General features: G+C 41.1%; 1 protein-coding gene across 35 annotated transcripts in view; it reads left to right on the top strand.

Moving 5' to 3' along the window:
• Positions 1–22,488, top strand: part of BBX (BBX high mobility group box domain containing) — a 263,283-nt gene that overhangs the window by 234,544 nt on the left and 6,251 nt on the right. For 20 of the 35 annotated variants that reach the window (XM_070582825.1, XM_070582859.1, XM_070582826.1 and 17 more), the window contains 4 exons: positions 8,478–8,567; positions 9,927–9,986; positions 16,431–16,628; positions 18,579–18,765. In XM_070582825.1, coding sequence (XP_070438926.1) covers positions 8,478–8,567; positions 9,927–9,986; positions 16,431–16,628; positions 18,579–18,765 — 535 coding nt within the window. The remainder of the gene's footprint in view (positions 1–8,477; positions 8,568–9,926; positions 9,987–16,430; positions 16,629–18,578; positions 18,766–22,488) is intronic. The other 15 variants (XM_070582844.1, XM_070582847.1, XM_070582845.1 and 12 more) reach the window with 3 other exon arrangements.

Here is a 22,488-nt window from a genome sequence, read left to right as displayed (position 1 = left end):
TGTGTTATACTTGGTACTTCTTTAGCTACTCCAGGCTATGTAAAATGTATAGAATTTTTCTGAAATGTAATTTCTAGAGAAAATGATTATGTATGCATTTATGCAGTGATATATCTCAGAATCATCGTACCTGCTGGGCACTTCTACTTTCCCAGTGGTCTCCTTATTTATATCTGTATTTCAAGTAGTCTGTTCCCCTTTCTCATTGTCCCCTCCACTATCTCTGCCCTGTCCCTTAGGCCTATGTAATGAGTCTTGTCAGAAACTCTACAGTAAAAAGGGATGAAAATAACTAACCGCCACCTCCCTCCAGCTGGGCTCAGGCTACCTGGGAGTAGGGTTAGGAGGTAGATGATTGAGGAATAGAATTTCCCTTTGCTTCTAAGAACAAATTGTGCAGTAAATTATAATCCGTCTAACTCACAATGCAGTTCAGCTGAAGAAAGCCCGTTCCTACGGTGCTTTCCGGTGTCTCTCTCACAGTTCCTTGCCTCTATTCAAATGAAAGCTTTAAATTATAAGTCTAAATTTAATTGTAACTTCTTAGGAGATTTGTTTTGACACATCGTTTTAAGTATACTGTTAATGTATGAAGCACTTTTTGCAAAAGTATCAGAAGTCAGAGTGCTCCGCAAAATAGTAATTTTCAAACAAAGTAGGGTCATGGAGAAAAACTTGAGTTCAACTTCGAGTGTCTAAATTATGCCCCAGCTTGACCCTTGACTTCACATCTCTTTTAATTCTTCTATCTTCGCACGTGGTTCCATAGCGCCTTTATCAAATATGCTGTTGACTTTTCCCATTTTTTTTTTTCCAATGCGCACTTCAATTTTAAGATTGGAATTTCAAGTGGTTGCGGATTTGAGATTGTAAAAAATCATCAGTGGTAATAAAAGAAACAAGTTTCCAGCATTGAAGGTTGAGGATGGAGTCCTCCGGACTGAGCCCTCGCAGAGGATTCCTCCAGTGTTCGAGAACTCAGATCTGGCGAGAGCCAGGCCAGCTCTCCTAACAGGAAGGGAAAGCTTCCAGATTGGGCAGAATCCTGTATTTTGCCTTGTAACTGTGTGAGTCTTCATTGCCACCAAACGTTTTCAGGGACATGGTGACAGCACATTTGTGAATATAGACGGATACCCAGTATAATCCTGAGTTCCTCACCAAAGCACGCATGTCCAGCCCAGTGAGGTGGCGTCTTCCCCTCAGTGAATCCCAACTTGACTGTGGCTGGTTTACTCAAACTTATTCAAGTCAGCAGATCCACGTGCCCAGCAGCTGGGAGCTAGAAATTATTGCAAAGGAATGTATTGTTTCATTGGTTATTCGTTACTTATGTGTCCATTACAAAAATGACAGCCTAATTTTAGAATAAAACCTCTGCTCTTTTTATCACTTAAAAACATGAAACTGTAGAATATGAGCTAAGCCACCATGTTCAGGTTATGCCTAATATTTGTTTCCTACGACAGTTCTAAAGAGCCAGGTTCACTTAATTCATCTTACCCGCTGACTTTAAAAAATTATCATAGTGGCTAATACTGAAATAGCTCCTGGGTCACTGCAGCTTCTCACCCCCAAAATATCCGTTTTTCAGCAAGCCATGGACAATATTAATGTTTTGGAAAGGTTATTGTTAATGTCTCTATGGCACCTCTCTGATCTTCTCAGATTGTGGTTTGTGTCTGCTATTTACTACCCAGCTGTGAAGTTGGGGTGCAAAGGAGATTGCTACCTTCAAAATACAGTCCATCCTGCCCCCAAACTGAAGTGGAGTCCTAAGCTAGTTACATGCCAGCGACAAGTGGTTTTGTCCTAAGGAAGCAGAAGCTGATGCAAATACTCTTTCAAGAAATTTGGTAGGAAGACGAGGGAAAGAGATGGGCTGGAAACTTGAGATGGTAGTTTAGTAAAAGTTGCCGATGCTTTGTATTCTGAATGGTTCCTTCTAAAACTCTTTTCTCTGCTTTTCACTTTCTACCTTCTTTTCCCTCCATGGATGTTTCTGTTAATATAATAATTAACTAAGGAAAAAAATAGCAGTAAATTTCTTTATATTTGGTATTTATGACAGATTTTGACTTCATATTTTCTTTAGGCAAAATATCAAACATACCTGGTGGGCGAAATCAAATTGTTCGCTTCTTGACTCTGAAATTGCTGCTTTTCAGTGACTACAGTTACAGCTTATCTATTACTCCTTCAAGTTTGTCACTTTCTTTTTTATCTGAAGTTGTCATTCACTTAGATTTGTTTCATAACTGTAGTTTGGGGACGGCCAGGAGCAAGGAAGTTTAAAAATAGAAGTTTACAGAAGCTCCTCTATGCACTAAACCACTCTGGATGTTCTTTTTTCTTGTTAAAATTACAGGCTCTATCTTTAGCTTTTTCCTTAAATTGTACTTTTTGGATTTCTCTGCGTATGGTTGAGTCTGAGAATATGTATCCTTTTCTTCTTTCTAATGCATTTCATACATCAAATCAGTTTGCTTCTGGGAACCACTTTCTCATCCCGTTGTCCTCATACACAGTGATAAATACAGAAATCATTTTCCCTATGATCCAATAACTTATTAAATTATTTTCCTATGGGTAAATCACTAGGATCATTATGGTCCTGAGAAGTCTCAGCATTGTTTTCCTGCTTTCTTCTACTTCTGTTGTCTGTGATTGCCTGTGTATCTATCATTCAGGTGCACCAGCCTACAGTTTCCTGGGTTGTATAAAATATGTATGAGGCAGTGATTGCAGATGGATTATAGAAAGTACCTATAATGTCACTGCAGTGTATACACACAATATATTTTCTTTGTATTTGTTATGTTTATTTTCTTTCCCTTGTTGCTCAGTTTTTCCAGAAAAAAGTCAACAAGAGGCATGTCCTATTTCTATTTCAAACCACCACCAGCCAATTCAGAAGTATTTGCTATTGGTTATTTAGAAGGATGGCTTGGTATAGTTATCAAAAAACACTGGCACAGCTTTATGTTAACAGTAACACCTGTCATTTCTTGAGCTCTTATTTGATGCCAAGCAGTGGTTTAAGAGCTTAATTTATTTGTTCATGCAACAAATATTATTGAGAACTAGTCATGTGCTAAGCACCATTCCAGGCATGTGGAATATATCCACAAAGAATCCTGCTGCCTTGGAGATTATGTTATAGTGGAGGTACCAGACAATAAACAAGCCTAAACAATAAGCAAAGTATATAATGTGTTAGAAGGTGAGACATGCCATGGAAAAAAAGAATAGGTTTGATAGAACAACTAGGCAAAGGATCAGCAAGGAAGGGGAAACTTGAACAGCGTACACCAACTAAACCTAACAGACCCATGTAGAACACTCCACCCAACAATAGCAGAATAAACATTCTTCTCAAATGCACATGGAACTGACTCCAGAATGTACCATACGCTAAGCCATAGAACAAACCAATACATTTAAAAGGACTGAGATAATTAATATTATGTTTTCTGACCACAGTGGAATGAAATTAAAAATCACCAGCTGGAGAAAATTGGGGAAACTCACAAATATGTGGAAATTAAACAACACACTCTTAGTAACCAATAAGTCAAAAAAGAAATCAATAGAGAAATCAGAAAATAGTTTGAGATGAATAAAAAGGAAAACACAACATACCAAAGTTTATGGGATACAACTAAAGCAATGCTTAGAGGGAAGTTTACAGCTGTAAATGTATATAGAAAGAAGAAAGATCTCAATCAATAACTTAACCTTCTACCTTGAGATGCTGTAGGAAGAAGAACAAACTAAACCAAAAGGAAGTAATAAAGATTAGAGAGAAAATTAAATGAAATTAATTAAATAAAGAATAGAAAAATAGAGAAAATCAATGAAGCCAAAAGCTGGTTCTTTGAAAAGAACACCACATTTGAGAAATGCCTTGTTTTTTTTTCTTTTAAAGATTGGCCCTGAGCTGACATCTGTTGTTAGCTAACTTCTATTTGGGGCTTCTTCTCCCCAAAACCCCCCAGTACATAGTTGGAGATTCTAGTTGTGTGTCCTTCTAGTTGTGCTATGTGGGATGCGGCCTCAGCATGGCCTGACAAGTGGTGCTAGGTCCACGCCCGGGATCCAAACTGGCAAAACCCTGGGCAGCCGAAGCAGAGCACACGAACTTAACTGCTTGGCCATGGGGCCAGCCCCTTGAGAAATGTTTAGCTAGACTGACCAAGAGAAAAAGGGAGAAGACTCAAATTATTACAATCAGAAATGAAACAGGGGACATTACTACTGACCTTACAGAAATGGAAAAGATTATAAAGGAATACTATGAGAAATTATATGTCAATAAATTAGATAACCTACATGAAATGGACAATTCCTAGAAAGACATAAACTACTGAAACTGACTTAAGAAGAAATAGACAATCTGAATAGACCTATAACTAATGAAAAGATTGGATTTTGTAATCAAAATAGTACCCAGGGAAAAAAAAAGCCCAGGCCCAGATGGCTTCACTGCTGAATTCTACCAAACATTTAAAGAAGAATTCATACCAGTTTTTCACAAATTTGTCCAAAAATTAGAAGAGGAGGGAATATTTTCCATCTCATTCTGTGAGACCAGTAATAGCTAATGTGAAAGCTAGACAAAGATATCACAAGAAAGAAAAACAACAGACCAATGTCTCTTACAAATATGGGCACAAAAATCCTTACCAAAATACTAGAAAACCAAATCCAGCAACATATAAAAAGATTATACACCATGACCAAGGGGGATTTTACCCCAGGAATGCAAGGTTGGTTTAACATCCAAAAATCAATTAATGTAATATGCCATATCAGTAGAACAACAACAAAAAAATATGATCAGGGGCCAGCCCAGTGACGTAGTGGTTAAGTTCACATGCTCCACTGTGGAGGCACAGGGTTCACAGGTTCAGATCCTGGGCACAGACCTAGCACTGCTCATCAAGCCACACTGTGGTGGCATCCCACATAAAATAGAGAAAGATTGGCACAGATGTTAGCTCAGTGACAGTCTTCCTCAAGCAAAAAGAGGGAGATTGGCAACAGATGTTAGCTCAGGGCTAGTCTTCCTCACCAAAAAAAAGATCATCTCAATAGAGGTAGAAAAGGCATTTAAGAAAATCAGCATTTCATGATAACACTAAACCAAATCAGAACAGAAGGGAACTTCCTCATAATGATAAGGTACATCTACGAAAAACCCACAACTAACATCATGCTTGATGGTGGAAGATTGGGTGCTTCTCCCTAAGGTAGGGAACAAGACAAGGATGTCCCTTCTCATCATCTCTATTCAACATTGTAGTAAAAGGAACAAGAAAAAGAAGCAAAAAGCATCCAGATTGTGGAAAGGAAAATGTGGAAAGGAAAAAGTAAAGCTATCTTTGTTTGCAGATGACATGATCTTTTATATAGAAAACCTAAGGAATTCACTAGAAAATTATTACAGTGAAGAAATGAGTTCAGCAAGGTTGCAGGATACAAGATCATTATGCAAAAGTCAATTGTATTTCTGTACCCTTGCAATGAGCAGTCCAAAAATCAAATTAGGAAGACAGTTTCATTTACAGTCTCATCAAAAACAATCAAGTACTTAGGAATAAATTTAAGAAAAGAAGTGAAACGTGTTGAAAGCTGCAAAACATGGTTGAAAGAAAATCAAAATAAATGCAAAAACATCCCATGTTCATGGATCAGAAGACTTAGTATTGTTAAAATGGAAACACTCCCTCAAACTGATCTGCAGAATCAGCCCAATCCCTGTTAGAATCCCAGCTTACTTCTTTGTAGATATTGACAAGTGATCCTAAAGGTAATTTGGAATTGCAAAGGATTCAGAATAGCCAAAACAATCTTCTCAATTTCAAAACTGCCTACAAAAAACAGTAGTCAAGACAGTGTGGTACCAGCATAAAGATAGACATATATAGGGGGCCAGTCCCATGGCCAAGTGGTTAAAGTTCTTGCACTCCACTTTGGTGGCCTGAGGTTCACTGGTTCAGATCCTGGGCTGGACCTGCACTCCATTCATCGTGCCGTGCTATAGCAGCATCCTACATAGAAGAACTAAAATGACTTACAATTAGGATATACAAAACTATATACTGGAGCTTTGGGGAGAAAAAAAAAAGAGGAAGATTGGCAACAGATGTTCACTCAGGGCCAATCTTCCTCACCAAGAAAGCATACATTAAAAAAAAAAAAAAGAAAACCAAGGCCTGGGCCCCACTCCAGCCCTGTTAAATGGTTAAAATAGTCTTTTCAAAAAATGGTGCTGGGGGGGTCCAGCCCTGTAGGGATTAAATTCAGCACATTCCACTTCACTGACCTGGGTTCAGTTCCCTGGCACAGACCTACACCACTCATTAGTGGCCATGTTGTGGCAGCAGCCCACATACAAAATAGAGGAAGATTGGCAGAGATGTTAGCTCAGGGCTAATCATCCTCTGCAAAAAAAAAAAAAGGTTCTAGGACAACTGGATATCCACATGCAAAAGAATGAAGTTGGACTCTTACTTACTTCACACAGTATACAAAAACTAACTCAAAATGGGTCAAAGACCCACATGTCAGAGCTGAAACTGTAAAACTTTTCAAAGAGAACATATGGGTCAATCTTAGTGACTTCAGATTTGGCAAGGGATCCTTTGATATGACAGCAAAATCCCAAGCAACAAAGCACAAAATAGGTAAGTTAGACTTTATCAAAATTTAAAACTTTTATGCTTCAAAGTAAACTAATAAGAAAGTGAAAAGACATCCCACAGAATGGCAGAAAATATTTGCAAATCACATATCTGATAAGGGATTTTATCTAAACTATGTAAAGAACTCTTACAATTCAAAAGAAGAAAGACAAGTCAATTTAAAAATGGTCAAATTATCTTAATAGACTTTCTCTGAAGAAGGTATACAACTGGCCGCGAAACAATGCTTGACATCATTAGTCATCAGGGAAATGCACATCAAAACCACAATGAGAGAGAGACCAATTCACATCATTATGGTGGCCGTAATCAAAAAGGTAGATAATAATAAGTGTTGGTGAGGATGTCAAGCAGTCTGACAGTTCCTCAAAAGGTTAAACATAGAATTACCAAATGATCTAACAATTCCACTCCTAGGTATATGTCCAAGAGAAGTAAACACACTTAAGCTTGTATGTGAATGTTCATAACAGGGTTATTCATAGTAACCAAAATGTAGAAACAATTCATGTCTATCAGTAGATGAATAGAAAAACAAAATGTGGTGTGTTCATGCAATAGAATATGATTCGACCTTAAAAAGAAGTGACATAGTGATACATGCTAGAACGTGGATGAGCCTTGCAAATGTTATCCCAAGTGAAAGCGTGCAGAAACAAAAGACCATATTGTATGATTTGATTTACAGGAACTTTCCAGAATAGGCAAATCCATAGAGACAGAAAGTAGGTTAGTGATTGCTTAGGGTTAAGGGGGGAACACAGATATAGGGAGGGGTCATAGCTAGAGGATATGGGATCTATTTTTGAGGTGATGCAAATGTTCTAAAATTGGTGTTGGTTGCAAATATCTGTGAATATGAAAACTATTGGGTTGTCTCCTTTAGACAGAAGCCCAGCTAGTTTGCCTCTGTCAGGAAGGCAGAGCCCGTGTTGCAGAAGCGCATAGGTGGGGAGATGCAACAGGGGCGGTTTACGGAGCTGCTAGTGTTTTTCATCCTCACATCAACCCTTTGAGTTAGGCACGGTTGTTATTCCTGTTTGCAGATGAGGAAATAGAAGTTATGTAAAATTAAGTCATTTGACATAGGAATACCAGGAAAGTGTAGAAAGCAGCTTGCTTTTAGGAGGTCTGTGCTGTTGTCGGCATTTCTGATCGGTGACTGAAAAATCTCAATGTTGTTTTTTTATCTGAGAAAATTTATCTGAAATATAATCTTAAGACTTCTCCCCAGAAAAAGGTTTTTAGCAGATACTCTTCTATTTTTAAGTCACTGTATCTTCCTAGAATATTCTCAGAAATGGCTAGAAAGCTATCTGATGTTATCGGGCCAACTGTTATCCCGAAAATTCTGTCCTTGTGAAAACCAGTTTCTTGGGAGAGATGAAACGCCCAGGCCATCCTTTTCTCCGGGATCCTGAGGAATCTAAAGTAAAATCTTTTCTTTGTTACAGACTGCAGCGGCTCCGCTGCTGTGAGTGGTGGCCTGTCTCTAGTCGCTAAATCCGCAGCTTCTGCTGAGGGCGTCCCGGCCCTAATGGAGGCTTCTGCCCAATACATTTCTAGGGAAAAATCTCACTGGGTTTGAAAGGAGCCTCAAGAAGAATGCTGAACACTAGTTAAATGAGTAATGATGCAAGATGACATTTCTTGTGACTCACTTTGCTTACTTACTCCACAGGTGGGAGGCGGGTAATTGTTTAGAAACACAAGTATTGTTTTATGAAACATTGTGAATTTAAAATATATTTATATTAATATTGTCTGTAGGTCCTTTCCAGTCTCAGAAAAAGAACTTATTCCACAAAATTGTCAGCAAATATAAGCACAAAAAGGAGAAGCCTAATGTTCCGGAAAAAGGTATTGGTGTCTTCCATCCTCCATTAAGGGTTCTTGGCCGCCTCCATTGTGAATTCATCTGAGTGATGCTTCCGCACCGCCTCTGCCTTTTCCTCCCCGTTGCTTGCTTCCGTGTCTTCGGCTCCCGACGCAGGCACCTCCGTTATTTCTAGACTCCACAGCAAGGAGAGTTCTCCTTCACTTGGATTCCTACTCAAATTCCAATTTTGTCTCTATTTTCAGAGTTCCATATGAATCCTAAAATTGCTTCGTTTTCATCTATATTTGGTACATTTTGTAATTTAGTCTTCTTGAGCTCTTATCTCCTTATTTTCTTTGACTACTCTCGTTTTTCTCATGTTTGGCCGCCTTCCTACCAGGACTGCATTTTCCTACGTCCTGAAACCTCACCCGTTTCATAGTCATACGAAAGTCCCACAGTTTCTATACTTCTCTGACACTGGAGCATTCTTGTCCGGGAGGATTCCACTCCTTAGTCATAACCTATCTTTTTTTTTTTTCCTATCTGTATATTTCATTGTTTGCCAGAATCTTCTGCCCACCTCCTTCAGTCATGTAACTGTTATTTCCAGAGGGCACTAGAGACACGTTGCTCTACCCTCCCTTTATTCTGAGCATCTCTCTCATTGTTACGCTCTTGCTGGGCCCTTGAACCTCTTTGGGGCTGGTGTAAAGATTTCTTTCTTCTCACAGTTCAGGACTCCTGTTCTTCTTTCACATAAAAGAGAAGTCTCCCCATCTGGTTTGGGACAGCCGCGTGTCCTGGAAGCCGGGCTTTCTGTAGCGTCTCCCTGCATGCTAGTGTCGTGACTGCCATGAGCCTGCTCATCTGATGCCCATGCGAATCCTCCTTGCATGGCGACATGTGAAACTGTCGTGTTTCTGGAATGAGGCTTTCGGTGCAGCTGTCTCCATGTGTAGGCATGTGTGCTTATGTGTTCCTGTATGTAACCTGTTACTTAATTTGGGTTTCATTTGCACCTCCACTTCAGCCTCGTAGTTTTGTTTTGTATATTAATATTTTTTTCACTGCTTCCAGTGGAGAAACATCACTCTTTAGGTAAAACGTCAGCTTTTATCATTCCCTTTTAACTGATCTCCAGGTTATTTTGATTAAAGTCATAGAAATTATCGAACAGTGTATTTCATAAGAGGCAAATTTGTTTTTAATCCATTTCCTGTATAGCCTAATTATTTTAGTTGGCAAATGCTGTTTTGAGAATTAAGTAGTCGAATTAAAATTCTGCTTCATTTGTGTGATAATGTTTCATATTTAAGTTGTATGTTGTCTTATTTTTATAGTGTGTGTGTCTCTCCTAGGAGTGGAGTTTCACTTCTCCTTTCTCTCGTTGTTTTTAGGAAGTGGGGATAAATGGTCAAACAAGCATCTCTTCTTGGATGCCATTCACCCTGCGGAAGGTAAAAGAACAATATTCATGGTATCATTTCAGGAAGTCTGGGCTGGAAATGGCATAATTTTTATAGGTTTTAAAAAAGCATAAATTATATAGGCCCAACCAACGTTAGAACTGAGAGTTCATAATTGGGTTATTTTTAATTTTCAAATTAAAACTGATATTTTTGACCCTGCTAAGAGTCAAGGCAGTGTTTCCTGTGGAGTTTATAACCTTTGAACCACATTAACCAGAAATTAGAGATTTTTATAACTAAAAATACTCAGCCGTGCAGTTCATGTCGCAGGCAGATGCTTGTGGGAGTCAGAATAGGGCAACCTGGGGCTCTCCTGCTTGGCTGGGCCCGGACAGCCCAGCAGGGGTGGTTCCTGAGCTGAGCTTTTTCCCTTGCCCACCTCCCAGGACGTCTAAACATGATCCGATGCAGTGCCCCTGAGGCTTACGAAAAGCCAAAGAAAAGGCCCGTATTGACTGGTATAATGTTATAGGTCCCACATGCAGATTTTATTTCAAAATTCCCACAGTCATATTTCTTTATGACTTTATCTAATCCCTGTTAAATATTGAACCCTGAGGTGAATGCTAATTTTGTGATGGTTCAGAGGCCATCCCTCCTTCCTGATGGTTCGGATGGCCTCTGAACCATCTTCCCACAGGTTCTCTTTTTTCTATTGTAGGTATTTTTAAAGAGCTGGACATTTTGTAGTGCTTAATTAGGAGTCGCTTCATTTGCAAGCTAGAAAGAATCTTAGGGATCATCCAGTCCAACCTTTTGATTTACCTATGGCCAGAAAGGGGAACTTAATGAACAGCGCACGTCTCTTGACTCCCAAATACGCTCTTTACTGAAAAGGAGAAGAAAATTCAAAGGCATGTTTGGCCTGAGTCATTTTTCAAAAATACTCCTGTTTTAAAGATATTTACCAAAAATATTCCAATTTGAATTCATTACAAACATGAAATATTTCGGTTTGGTGGGCATCGTTTACAGGAGCCACAGGTCTGCTTTTACATCTTTGTAGTTTTACAGAAAATGCTGGCAGAACGTTTCTCTTTTCTGACCTGTTAGTTCACATTCACTACCTCTATGGAGTACCATTTCTCCTCTCTCCTGGCAAAATAAAACGTGAATTGTCCTGCTGTTCTCAGCGTTAAATCCTTGCATCCCAAAATTGATATATAGTAGCTCTTGTATATGTTGAAAATATTTTCTGCACAGACTTGATAAATGTAAGGCACTGATGAACTATTAGAGAAATGTAAAAGAGGCATTTAAGACCACATTGCTCTTTTCTTGAAATGATACTCCTCTAAATGTTTTGTTTTTGAAACAATGAAACCCCTACCTTATATAAAAGGAGCTATCACAGCAGGTGCCGTGTGGTAGGAAGAGCGAAGTAGGTAGGAATTAGGGGACCTGGGTGCTAGTCTCAGATCTGCCCCTACCTAGCACTTGTCAGTAGGACAAGTTGTTCAACCTCACTAGGATTCACTCTCCACGTTTGTACCGTGTGTGTGGGAGGCGTGTTTTCAGGGCTGGGTGGATGATCAGAGGTAGTAATACATGAACCGTGAATTTCATTTCCCCTCGAACACGTGATGACTGTGTTCCTCTGATGTGTTGAGCGGGTGCTGTGATGCTGGAAGTCCCTTGTCCTCTCATCCTGATTTTCTGCCCTTTACAGGACAGAGAACAAAACAATTTTGGGTCTTCTGGACAGTCCCAAGGGTTTAGTTAGAAATGGAGTTATTATTGGTGATATTTACTTACATTTATTATTGACGTATATGAAATAAAACTTTGGAGAACATACACTGAAAATTGCATTTGCTTTAGTGTAGAATGCAAATTCATTTACGTGGCCAGGAAAAAGGAATCAGAGCACTGGAAATTGCCAGTAATTTAGAGTGACCCTTTTTTTGCTATTTACTTTCATAACCATCTCCTACATTTTCTTGTTCGGTGATGACTATGTGCTTTGTGAATTACAGGTTCTTTACTTCATCCTCTCTCTCACCTATGGCCATATCACTGCTTATTAGAACTTTACCTTGGAGAGTATAAATATATTAGGGCAGAAAATGAAACCATAATCAGGATAATTTTAACATGTGTGAGCCGTCCTGGGCCAAGGTTAGACAGGATTTGTTTGTACTGATGTCTGTAATAGAAATGTTGATTAAACTGAGGCTATGCCGCTGCTGGCTGTTCCTGACTTCTGTTAAAGTGGATGACTTCAAGTTCACTGGGCTTTCTTTACACCACTCTGAGTATAATTGCCTTGCAATTCATTTCTTTTTTTTCAGGATATCAGAAATCTTTACATGCTTAGTAATCACATCTGAGGTTTAAATGCTAAGCTTATAATCTCTTTTAAGCGTTTTTCCCCATGCTTTTAAAATTCAGAATCACTAAATGATTTCTTGAAACTTTTGCAGATCATAAAGATTGCCTATAGCCTAGAATGAAAGATAAAATTTTCAAGTAAACCGAGATGACTTCCCTCTGCCACTGTGTTTATCTTTCCACCAAGTTACGGTATCACATGCTCATGCTTAAGCTAGCATTTTCTAATTGTGATAATAATGATGATGACCAACACTTCATTGCTTTATAGTTTCCAGAGGACTTTCACATACATTTTTTGTAAAAACTAGCCTTGACCACAGCCCCAGTGAATTTACAGAGGGCTTATTAGCCCCGAATCCATGGTAAAGAAGAGAAGCCTGGCCAACGTGAGCAGAAAGGGAAAAAACCAGGCCTCTTTCCACTAAACCACAGTGGCTGCTACAGTTTGGATTTTTCAGACATATCTGTAGATAGCCCTCATTTGGCTCAGATGTTGAAATTATAAATTGTTATCTTACAAAAAAAAAAAAACCCCAAAACCTGAAACCTCAGACCAGGAACCTTCATAAGATTAGTTTCTTTGCAATATATAAATCTAATTACAGAGAAGAAAACTCTGGTTTATAGTTGGATTTTCAAACATGATCCACAGCACTCAAGCTAACTTAATCTCTTTCCTCAATTTCAAAAGAGTTGCTGTATAACTTCAGCAAGGTCTCCCGGGCTCTTAGATAAGCCTCATTCATTTGATTTTTTTTCCTGTGTTCCTTTCAGCATCTGACTGCGTTTTCAGCTCCTGGGAGACCAACCAAAGGCAATGAGATTCCAGATTTGGCTATAATAATTTTAGCGCACGTTTGATTTCCTGGGTTAGAATGTGAATTCCCGACTCTGGAGCACTCTAGTGGTCTCCTGAGGTGCAATACCAGTGCAGTGCCACGTTCCCGAAAAACTCACTCCCGACTTTGGGAACAGAGTTTGGAAAACAAGACAGGCTCTTATGGCCACATTCCTGACATTGCTCCAGGAGTGTGCGTGCGTTATCACTCTCGGATGACGCACTCCGAAAGTATTATGATTATCATGGAGTGTGCAAGCTAGCCCTAGGGATGTGTTTCACAGTGCTTGGGTAGGTTTGTGTGTTCAGTTACAAGTTGGAAGAGAAATGACTAATTTGTTTTTAGAGGACAAAGCCTTTCTTTTCTCACATTTCCAATAGTTTGGCAGGGAGAAAAAAAGGAACTGGCTTTCAGTCTTGGTCCTCCACTTCGGGCTCTCTCCCTCTCTGAGCTTTTTCCGTTTCCTCCGTTTGCTTGGCTCATGTTGCTGGACCAGACAGCTACTTCTTTGACTTAGCCTTACCTCCTTCCCCCGTTCTTCTGTCTTAGAGAGGGTTCTCCCTGAGTGCTGACTGAAGGCTGTCATTGGTCTAGGCCTCGAGACAAGACAGGACGCTAGGACACTTGGGGGTTGACTCATGGGTCAAAGCATGAGGCAGGCCTCACTCTTGCCTCCTCTTCCAAACTCCAGCAAGATCACATAGACACCTTTTCAAATGTGGATGCTCTGCGGGCACCATGATTGTTTGTTGACCTGACAGTGTGCTTAGAGGAGATGACATCTAGATAGACGCCATTGCCTGCTTTTCAGTGATTTATGATTGATTGTTGACCTGACAGTGTGCTTAGAGGAGATGACGTCTAGATAGACGCCATTGCCTGCTTTTCAGTGATTTATGAGAACTTCCAGTGTATTCTCGTTTTTTGCCTCTTCTATTTGGTCTGCACCCTGATTTACTCCTTCACTCTCTCCCAGCACACCAGCCACTGGTGTCTCTTGGCCTGTGTGCCTTTGGCACCCTGGCTCCTTGTCTGCTCATTCCTGACCTTCCTCTAGCGCCAGTCTGCTTTTAGGCCTGAATGATACATCCCATTTGCAATCCCTTTGCAGCCATCCCCTTTTCTTATATTGTGTTTTTGTCGGTTCATCTGGAACACACAGGAAAAGGAGTAACCATTAAATAGAAATGAAACCATTTGAAAGCTCACCAACAAAAACATAAGTAGTGCTGGTCAGTGGAGTATTGGTCCCCGGCCTTGAGACGCTGGAGCTGGCTGGAGGCTTGTTTTTCCCTGGCCGAGACCTGATTCCAGGCTGCGTGGCAAGAGGAACAGAATTCCAAGGCCAGAAGGCTCCTTTAGAGCTAATGTAGCCCAGCCTGCATCTTTACATGAAGAGACTGAGACCCACGGTGCCACTGTTAGAACAGCACAAAGCCAAGAGTAGAATCCAGCTCTCTCTCTGCCCGTGCTCTTCCCATTGCCTCCTCATCTTTGCGGAAGAGCCAGGTCATCTGCCCCAGCCCTTTTCTGGTCCACGCTTTTTCTTTGACCTCCTTGGTTCTTTCTTTCTGTAAGCAGTTCTTATGATATAATACACCCTTCCTCTTTGGAAGCCTGCTACACCCTATTTCCACGAGTTCTGGATTTTTCTGGGAAGAGGAAGGAGAGGGAAGCGGTTAATGCTTTTTCTGGAAGGTCCACCTGTAATGTAGTGCTCATACAGGAGAGGTGAACAAGATCCCCCCAGTTGTCAGGAGGGGCACCTGATGGATCTGAATAAGAAACTAGAGATTTTGAAGCTTGTGCATATCCAATAAAGGTTATTCAATGCTCACTGTAAACTAAGAGTTTGGCTTCTTTGTACCTATAGGAAGGTTTGGATTTCAAGGCTAATGCAGAGGTCCTGAAACTTCTTTGGAGTGTTTCTAACCAAATATCTTCTGTTTTGCTGGTAGCTTTTATTGAAGTTTAAACTAAAAAAAAAAATCTTAAAATATATACCCCCACTGACCCATGTTAAGCTAAGTGTCAGTATAAATACGCTAAAACTGTTGGACCTGGGTATAGGTCTATGATTTAAAAAGGAGCCTTTTCCCTACTTCTTGATTACTGGCTTGAAAAGGTGTTTGGGAGCATTGCCAAATAATTTTGTTGGTTTTTTTTTTTTTTATAACTATTATCTTAAGCCCATTCCCATACAGCCATTTATTATGCAATATTGAGGTAAGGCCAACACACACATCGTGGTGTGATTTCTGCTTTACATGCTTTCTTTGATGTAATTAAAATCATTTCCCACTTGTTTTGGAATGAGAAGCCTAGAATCAACCTCTTGAGGGCAAAGGTCTTACAAATTCATAGCCCTCCTTTCTCAAGGATGTAGCTAAACCCAATAGAGAACTAGATGAGGCATTTTAAATCAAACCTCTGCAAGTGTTTATAGGAACAAGTGCACTTTTAACACCCTGAGTTATTCTTGCTCTGTTCTTTTCCTCTTATTTTGGCTTTTGTTTCTTCCCCTTGTATAAATACTGTCTTAGTTCCAATGCCTCCCTGCGTATGTGCCTTCTGAACTGCACCTTCAGTTGTCCTCTGGGTTTGGTTTGCATGGAGTTTGTCATGTCACACCTTGGTTTCCTGAACCACGCTCCCCTCATCTTTGTCAAGAATGAGTTCTATGGCTGTCTTAAGAGAAAGAATAGTTAAAAAAGGGAAAGATGCCTCTTCTCTCTGCCCAAAAGCCCTTAGGCCACTGGAATAAAATAGTCCCATTCGGGAAACTTGACTACGTGTGTATACTCCTAAATGCTCACTATACTCATGTCTGCATATTCTTGTCCACTTTTAAATTAAGTGAGGAGAGGGGAGATGAGCTTCTAAGGAAACTAGTATATAAAAAAAGACAAGCTTTCCCAACCCGTTGGCACCGGAAGCAAAGTCTTTGGTGGCAAATGTGTTCCTTGCTCTCGACACAGTGACTCATAGGACACAAGCATGTGCTGGTCAGTGATTTACTCATATTACGGTTAGAATTACGGTACCTAAAACTGCCCTTTCCAGAGCCCCGCTGACATGGGGTACTTCATTACATATCTCACTAGGCAATGTTTTATTTCTTTTCTCATCAATACTTTGAAAACTCTAAATGTAAGTTCTCCATTCAGATGGGTCAGACCTTTAGAAATGCTTCCTTCCAAGAGCAATGATGGTGCCTTGTGTTTTTGTGTGTAACTATATATGATTTGTCCTGTTTCAGCCATATTTTCAGAAGACAAAAACACCACAGAGCCTGCTCATAAGGTTAAAAATGCCCCATCCATTCCCAACACTCCAGAGCCAACAGCAACGCAAGAACCCTTGGTGGGCAGCCAAAAGAGAAAGGCAAGGAAAACCAAGATCACACACCTTGTCAGGACAGCCGATGGCCGGGTGTCACCAGCAGGAGGTACTTTGGGTAAGAGGATGGAGCTGTAGAGCAAGCAAGTGATCATCATGGCCACGTTGGCCCGCGAGTGGCTAAGCCAACTGTGGGTCTTCACTGGAAAGTGGGTCTGTTCTGTGGGTTTGGCCAGAGTAACCTTTTCTCTCTCTGGATCTCCCTTAGAACTACGTTTCTATAGACTTCCAAATGTACATGTTTTAGTCGATGTTTTAAAATCATAGCTCTTTTTCCAAGGGCCTATCTGGAATTCCTAGAAAGAAGAGGTAATTTTGGGGTCTATCAGCTTCTCCTTCCCTTTCTCAGCATGCACAAAAACAGTCTTGATCAAGTAAATTCCTAAAATACTGGATGAGTCATGTTTCTGTGGTTCAAAGCCACTACAAGCCAGATTATCAGGTATTTAAACCAGTGCACTAAGGAATCTTGGAAAGCATTCAGCAATTCCTGTAAAGCTGATTCAGACCGCGAAGGGAGCCTGAGAATGCTTCTGGATTTCTTGAGTTCTCTGGGCTAATCTTTAACCAGATCTTAACATAGAGTAAATTTTTCCATTTTCAGTTGTGGCCTGTGGTCTGTTTGCTGTTTCTGGTGGCCTCCATGGGGGTCAAAGAGTGACACTGAGCATCCCCCCCTCAAATCTTGGGGTGCTACAGCATCTGAGCATTAGTGGTCTTTGCTGTTGCCTTTCTGCCTTTTAGCACCTCCAGCATCTCATTCTGTCAGCCCTGAAGGAAGCATACCTGCCCCCACCCTAGTCCAGTCCCCAGGAAAAGGTCAGAGGTCCGTAATGACTTCTATACATAGAAAAAAATGTTTGAGTGTCTTTTGAGAGTAATATTTATACATATCTGATTGGTTAATCTAGTTAATAGAGATTCATTGGTTGCTGAGGTAGAATTAGAGGACAGTTAGTGAGTTCTGGGCACTTTTTCTTGTGTTTTGCATATGTAGATTGTTAGAACCATAAAGCATATTGAAGACCCCAACTTTACCCTGTCGTGTAAGAGATGAAGCTCAAGGGGGAATTTTGGTTTTGGATCCATTGAACTACTAAGTCGAAGTAGGATGAAGCCTAGAATCTAGTTTTCCTGATACTTCATCCAGCAGGCCCCTCCCTCCTTCCCTTTCCACTCGGGGTTCTGTTCTGTGATTTTCATTTTTTAAATGGTTACAGCTTCATTTTCACTTCTAGGAATAGTGAAAGGTTTTAGAAAATTTTCCCTTTCATGTAGAAAAGCACAAAGCACTTTCGTAGACATTTACAGGCTTTATCAATTGTTTTCTGTAGTTAAAATATTCTAAAACTATGATAAAGATTCCTCCTTCTCCATAATGGCTACATAGTAAAGAAAGTGTACTCACTCCCAGCAGGTGTATTTGCCTAGAGCATTTCAGCCACCTCTTTGTAAATACCAGAGGACCCCTTCTCTTCCTTCCAGTAGGTCTTCAGAGCAAAAATAGCAACTTGAGATCTCACTGGGATTGGTCACTCTCGTTGGGATTGGTGTAGGCCATCCTAAGCGGTGGTATTGGGCGTACCAAATGTCCCAGTCACCATAGAAGGGCCTGCTATGGCTTTATCAGAAGTGTTTGGTCAGCTGAGATGTTAGGGCTCTTTTACAGCATCCGCAGGCCACTCTGCACAAGTCCCTTGGGTTTTATTTTGGCCAGAGCCCATTTTTCCCTGTCACTCCAAGACTGACCTATCCTTTGACTTTGGGTAAAACACAGCTCCTGAGCCCAGCTTCCGGGCACAGTGCTGCCTACAGCTGCAATTGAGCTTAATAAAGAGCTTTATTCCTTTGGGAGAGATTCTGTAAAAGCCTTAACATTCGATGGATGACAAAAATGAACTGTAAAGAATATTAGCTCATTGCACATTGTCTGGCACAGTTTTCTCTGTGTCCCTTCTTTGGAGAGAGCAGAGTGATCCTCTCATGATGGACCTGCCTTTCCTTATAGATGACAAACCAAAGGAGCAAATGCAGAGGAGTCTGCCTAAGGTTGCCGAGGTGGGCTGCCACGACGAGTGCTCCCACAACCCCGAGGCCGCCGAGACCCGGAGCAGCACCCCCGAGATGCCGGCCGTCTCTGCCTTCTTCAGCCTCGCCGCGCTGGCTGAGGTGGCCGCCATGGAGAATGTGCACAGGTGAGTGTGCAACACCTTTCTCCTCTGGGGTGCTGGGGACCCTGTTCAACTTCACCCCTCCCATGGAACAGGGGTGGAGCAGGAGACGTGGAAACCCGAATCATCCTTCCGACGTGACTTGTAAGATTTCTCACCATGCACTGGGGTTCATGAGACTTGGTTCAAGACCATTCTTGTTTATGTGACGTGTTAACAAAAGTATATGTGCTGATTAATTAGCAGTGTGGGGAAATATAGTCAGCCAAGCATTTTATTTTGTATATATTATTCTGTGGCTAAGCTTTGTTTCCATAAAGAGCCTCAGTGAGCAGAGGAGCAGTATTATCTAACCATTCAGCATGAGCTTGGAGTCACATCTCAGACCTAGGTTAGAGTCCCAGCTCTGTCACCTGCAAACTGCAAGATCTTGAACCTCTCTACCCTCAGTTTTTCCTTCTATAAAACAGGGGTAAGTGGTACTCATTTCATAGTGATGTTATGTGGAGTAATTCTAATGTCACAGTCCTAGCGCATGGTAAACACCCCCATGAGGATGATGTTGGTCGCAGTGGTGGTACCCACCGAAGAAGACAGTATGGTTCAGGAGAAGGGGCATCATGGCATCTGACTCAGTCACCGGGGGCAGAAGGCCTGGGTTTTTCTTCAACTCTCTGTGTTTCCTACAAAGTAATTTGTTTCTCAGTTTTCTCATCTTACATAGAGCATAGTGATGTCCCCAAAGAATCACAAATTGTAAGGATCAGACAAGATCGTAGATGTGAAAACCTTTTAAACTCAATAAAGCCCCACAGAAAATATATTAAGTTCTAAGTATATAATTGGATATTCTGCTACTTAATGGATCCTTTGGGAAAGCAAAAGAGCCTTTTCTAAATTTGGGTATTTCATATTTTTATTCAAAGTGGATTACACACAGATGAGCTGCTTTCTTAGACTTTCCATCTTCAGTACAAAACAGCTTGACATCCTGCACAACTTGAATACCACCTGATGGGCTCCATTCTCCTTTTCCACACCCAGGTTCAGGAAGCCCTGGGCTAAGCTTTGTCTGCTTCTTGCTCTTCACCTGTCATGGTACAGTTCTAGTCTTCCTCACAAATAGCGCCTAGATATTTCCAAGAAGTCAGATTCCTTTTCATGTGTAACACTGCAAATGCTTAATGGCAAGTGAATGCTGACAGACACTGTTAAAATCTGCTCGAGTCTCTGAGGGAGATAACGCCCAGACGCTTCCACTCATGGTGTTTTACCGGTTGAGTGCAGAGAACAAACTCATTCGCATCAGTAGGAATTAACTATATGCCTGAGTGTTACTAAGTGCCCCCATAAACTGTAGAAATAGGAGGGAGTGTAAGAATTCAGAGGGGGAATCATGATTCAGGGCTCAGAAAAGGCTGCCACAGTCACCCTTGCCAGCATTCCCTTCTGAACATGACTGGTCGCACCATTGCCGTCAGCCAGCTTTGCACGACTTCCGGTTTGCGACAGCAGAGAGCCTCCGCCAGCCTTCCCGCCCTCCTGACCGCCGCCCCTCCTCCCTGCCCTGCTCCGTGCAGAGGGGCCAGGTCCTTGCCTTTGTGCATCCTCCTCAGGTGAACTGCTGCACCTCCTTCCATCTCTTATTCTTTGTCCCCTTCTCTCAATCTCCTCCTGAAGCCTCTGCCCTCCTTGTGCACACCTCTTTAGACCGGCTGCCACATTGAGTTGTAATTATTTGTTCATGCTTCTGTCTACTTCCAGTATATTTTGAAAGCAAAGCACTGGTTTTATTCTTCATGTCTCCAGCTTCCTTAGTTCCTGTTATATCAATGAGATGAGTGAACAAATGAATGGGTGAATGACTAAATGAGGTGTTCTTGAAGGAGGGCTGCCTGTTACCTAGCAGGCATAGAAAAAATGGTGTGAGGAAAGGTGTATGTTGGGTTTTTTTCATTACCTCCCGTTAGAAAGAACAATATTGCTTATTAGAATTTTACTATCAACCCAACAACGGGTCAGTGTCCTTAATATCTAGAAAGACAGATCCCCCTGGAGACTCTTAGTTGTAATTTGACTCCTTAGCTGTTAAAGCCGAGCTACCAGCCCGCCGTTTACCTACAGACTTAATGTAATTGTACCTGGTTGCACATCAATTATTGCTTAGGCCTCACCTAGGTTCCTAATTTAGAGAGTGGTCAACAGAGTGAAGGGTAGCAATATATTACCTGCATTCTTGCCACAAGAAATCTTAATATTAGGTTCAGAAACCCAATGTGGAAAGGCACTTCTGCAAAATTCGGGAAATAGGAAGTTGGAGTAAACGTTTGTTGAGAGCCTGTTTATTTATGGAGAGCTTTATAAGGAGGTGAGCTCATTGAACTTAATCGTAAAATCAGCCCTGCCAGGTGGATCTTTTCAGCCTCCTTTTGATGATGGTGCAGATGGTTAATGAACCTCCCAAGGGCGCACAGCTCAACTGAGTCAGGATTTGAATCCACGCCTTTGAACTCCAGTATCTTTGCCTTTGTTGTAGCGGCTGCTTCAGCGAGCATCTATCGGGTCATGGAAAGTCAGGAAGCAGCTCCCCGATCCCTCTCCTGGGAGCTGGACCCAGCGGTCCCACAGCCTTCTCTCCATCGTGCTTCTGACTCTGTTTCTTTTTCCATCAGTGAACCTGGGCTTTCACCCTGATTTCTCTCTTCTTCTTGCTCTCTTTCTTTTTACCTTGTACTTTTCATCTTTCACTTTCTTTTTTTTTTTCTTTTTGTGTTTCTTTTTCTAATACTTATTAAAATTCTTTTCACTTTTGCAATATGAGTACATATTCAATCTTAAAGGTAAAAAAAATCACATTTTAATTTCATTTCGTGAACAGAGAGTTGAACATATTGAACAGGTGCTGCTTAGAGCCTCCCCAAAGGAATAAACAGATTAATCCAGAGGTTTGATTGTAACACATGTTTTGTTTTTCTAGAATCCTAATATCTTAGGCTGTTAAGTGATCATTGGATTCTGAAATCCCCAAATGTTGTAATTTGTCTAGATTACTTTTCTTTTTTGTGCACTAAGAGAAAAAATCTTGGAGATAGTTGTGGAGCAGATAGACTTTGAGTTTTAAAGTAGCGCCTTTTGTTTGTCATAATCTGAAGAAGACACTGGATGGACACGGTCAGACCAACGGAAACATTGCTGCTACATCCTGTGTGTCAGCGCAGTGCTGTGCCTGCACACTGCTGTTGGCCAGAGCAGCGAGTGGTTGTCTAGGCTTGGTAGGCCTGCTACAGGGAGTGTCAAGAAGGTGCCCAGTCCTACGTTTTTAGAATAAGAAGCTCTGTAGAAATCACCAGGAATTTTGAACAGCTCCCTTAGAACCGTGAAGTAAATCCTATTTTTTCCTCCTCATTCAACAAAAGCTGAATGAAAAATCAGCTCTGTTCGGCATAGTTCCAATCCCAATGATGGGAATGTCCGTGAATTTTCTAGTCTTGTCTGGAGTTAGTTCTCTGTCTATGTTGACTTTGGCCCAGGTTGACTGGGTTTTCTCAGCCTCTAAAATTCAGAGTCGGTTCTGCTGTCTACCCTCTCCGCTCTCTCCCCACAGGCCTGGGAGACATTTCTGTAGCCAGGAGGGTTTCAGTGTTTGCTTTTCATTCATCCTGTTAGAGTCACAGTCCACCTCTCTCTCTTTAGGGGTCATCATTTTTATCAGCCTTAAGTTTTAAATTGAGTTTATTACGTGTCTTA

This window comes from Equus przewalskii, chromosome 18 (assembly GCF_037783145.1).
Source record: "Equus przewalskii isolate Varuska chromosome 18, EquPr2, whole genome shotgun sequence".
NCBI classification, from domain to species: domain Eukaryota; kingdom Metazoa; phylum Chordata; class Mammalia; order Perissodactyla; family Equidae; genus Equus; species Equus przewalskii.
Note: the sequence above shows the minus strand (reverse complement) of the source record. Positions and strands in the feature narration are given on the sequence as shown.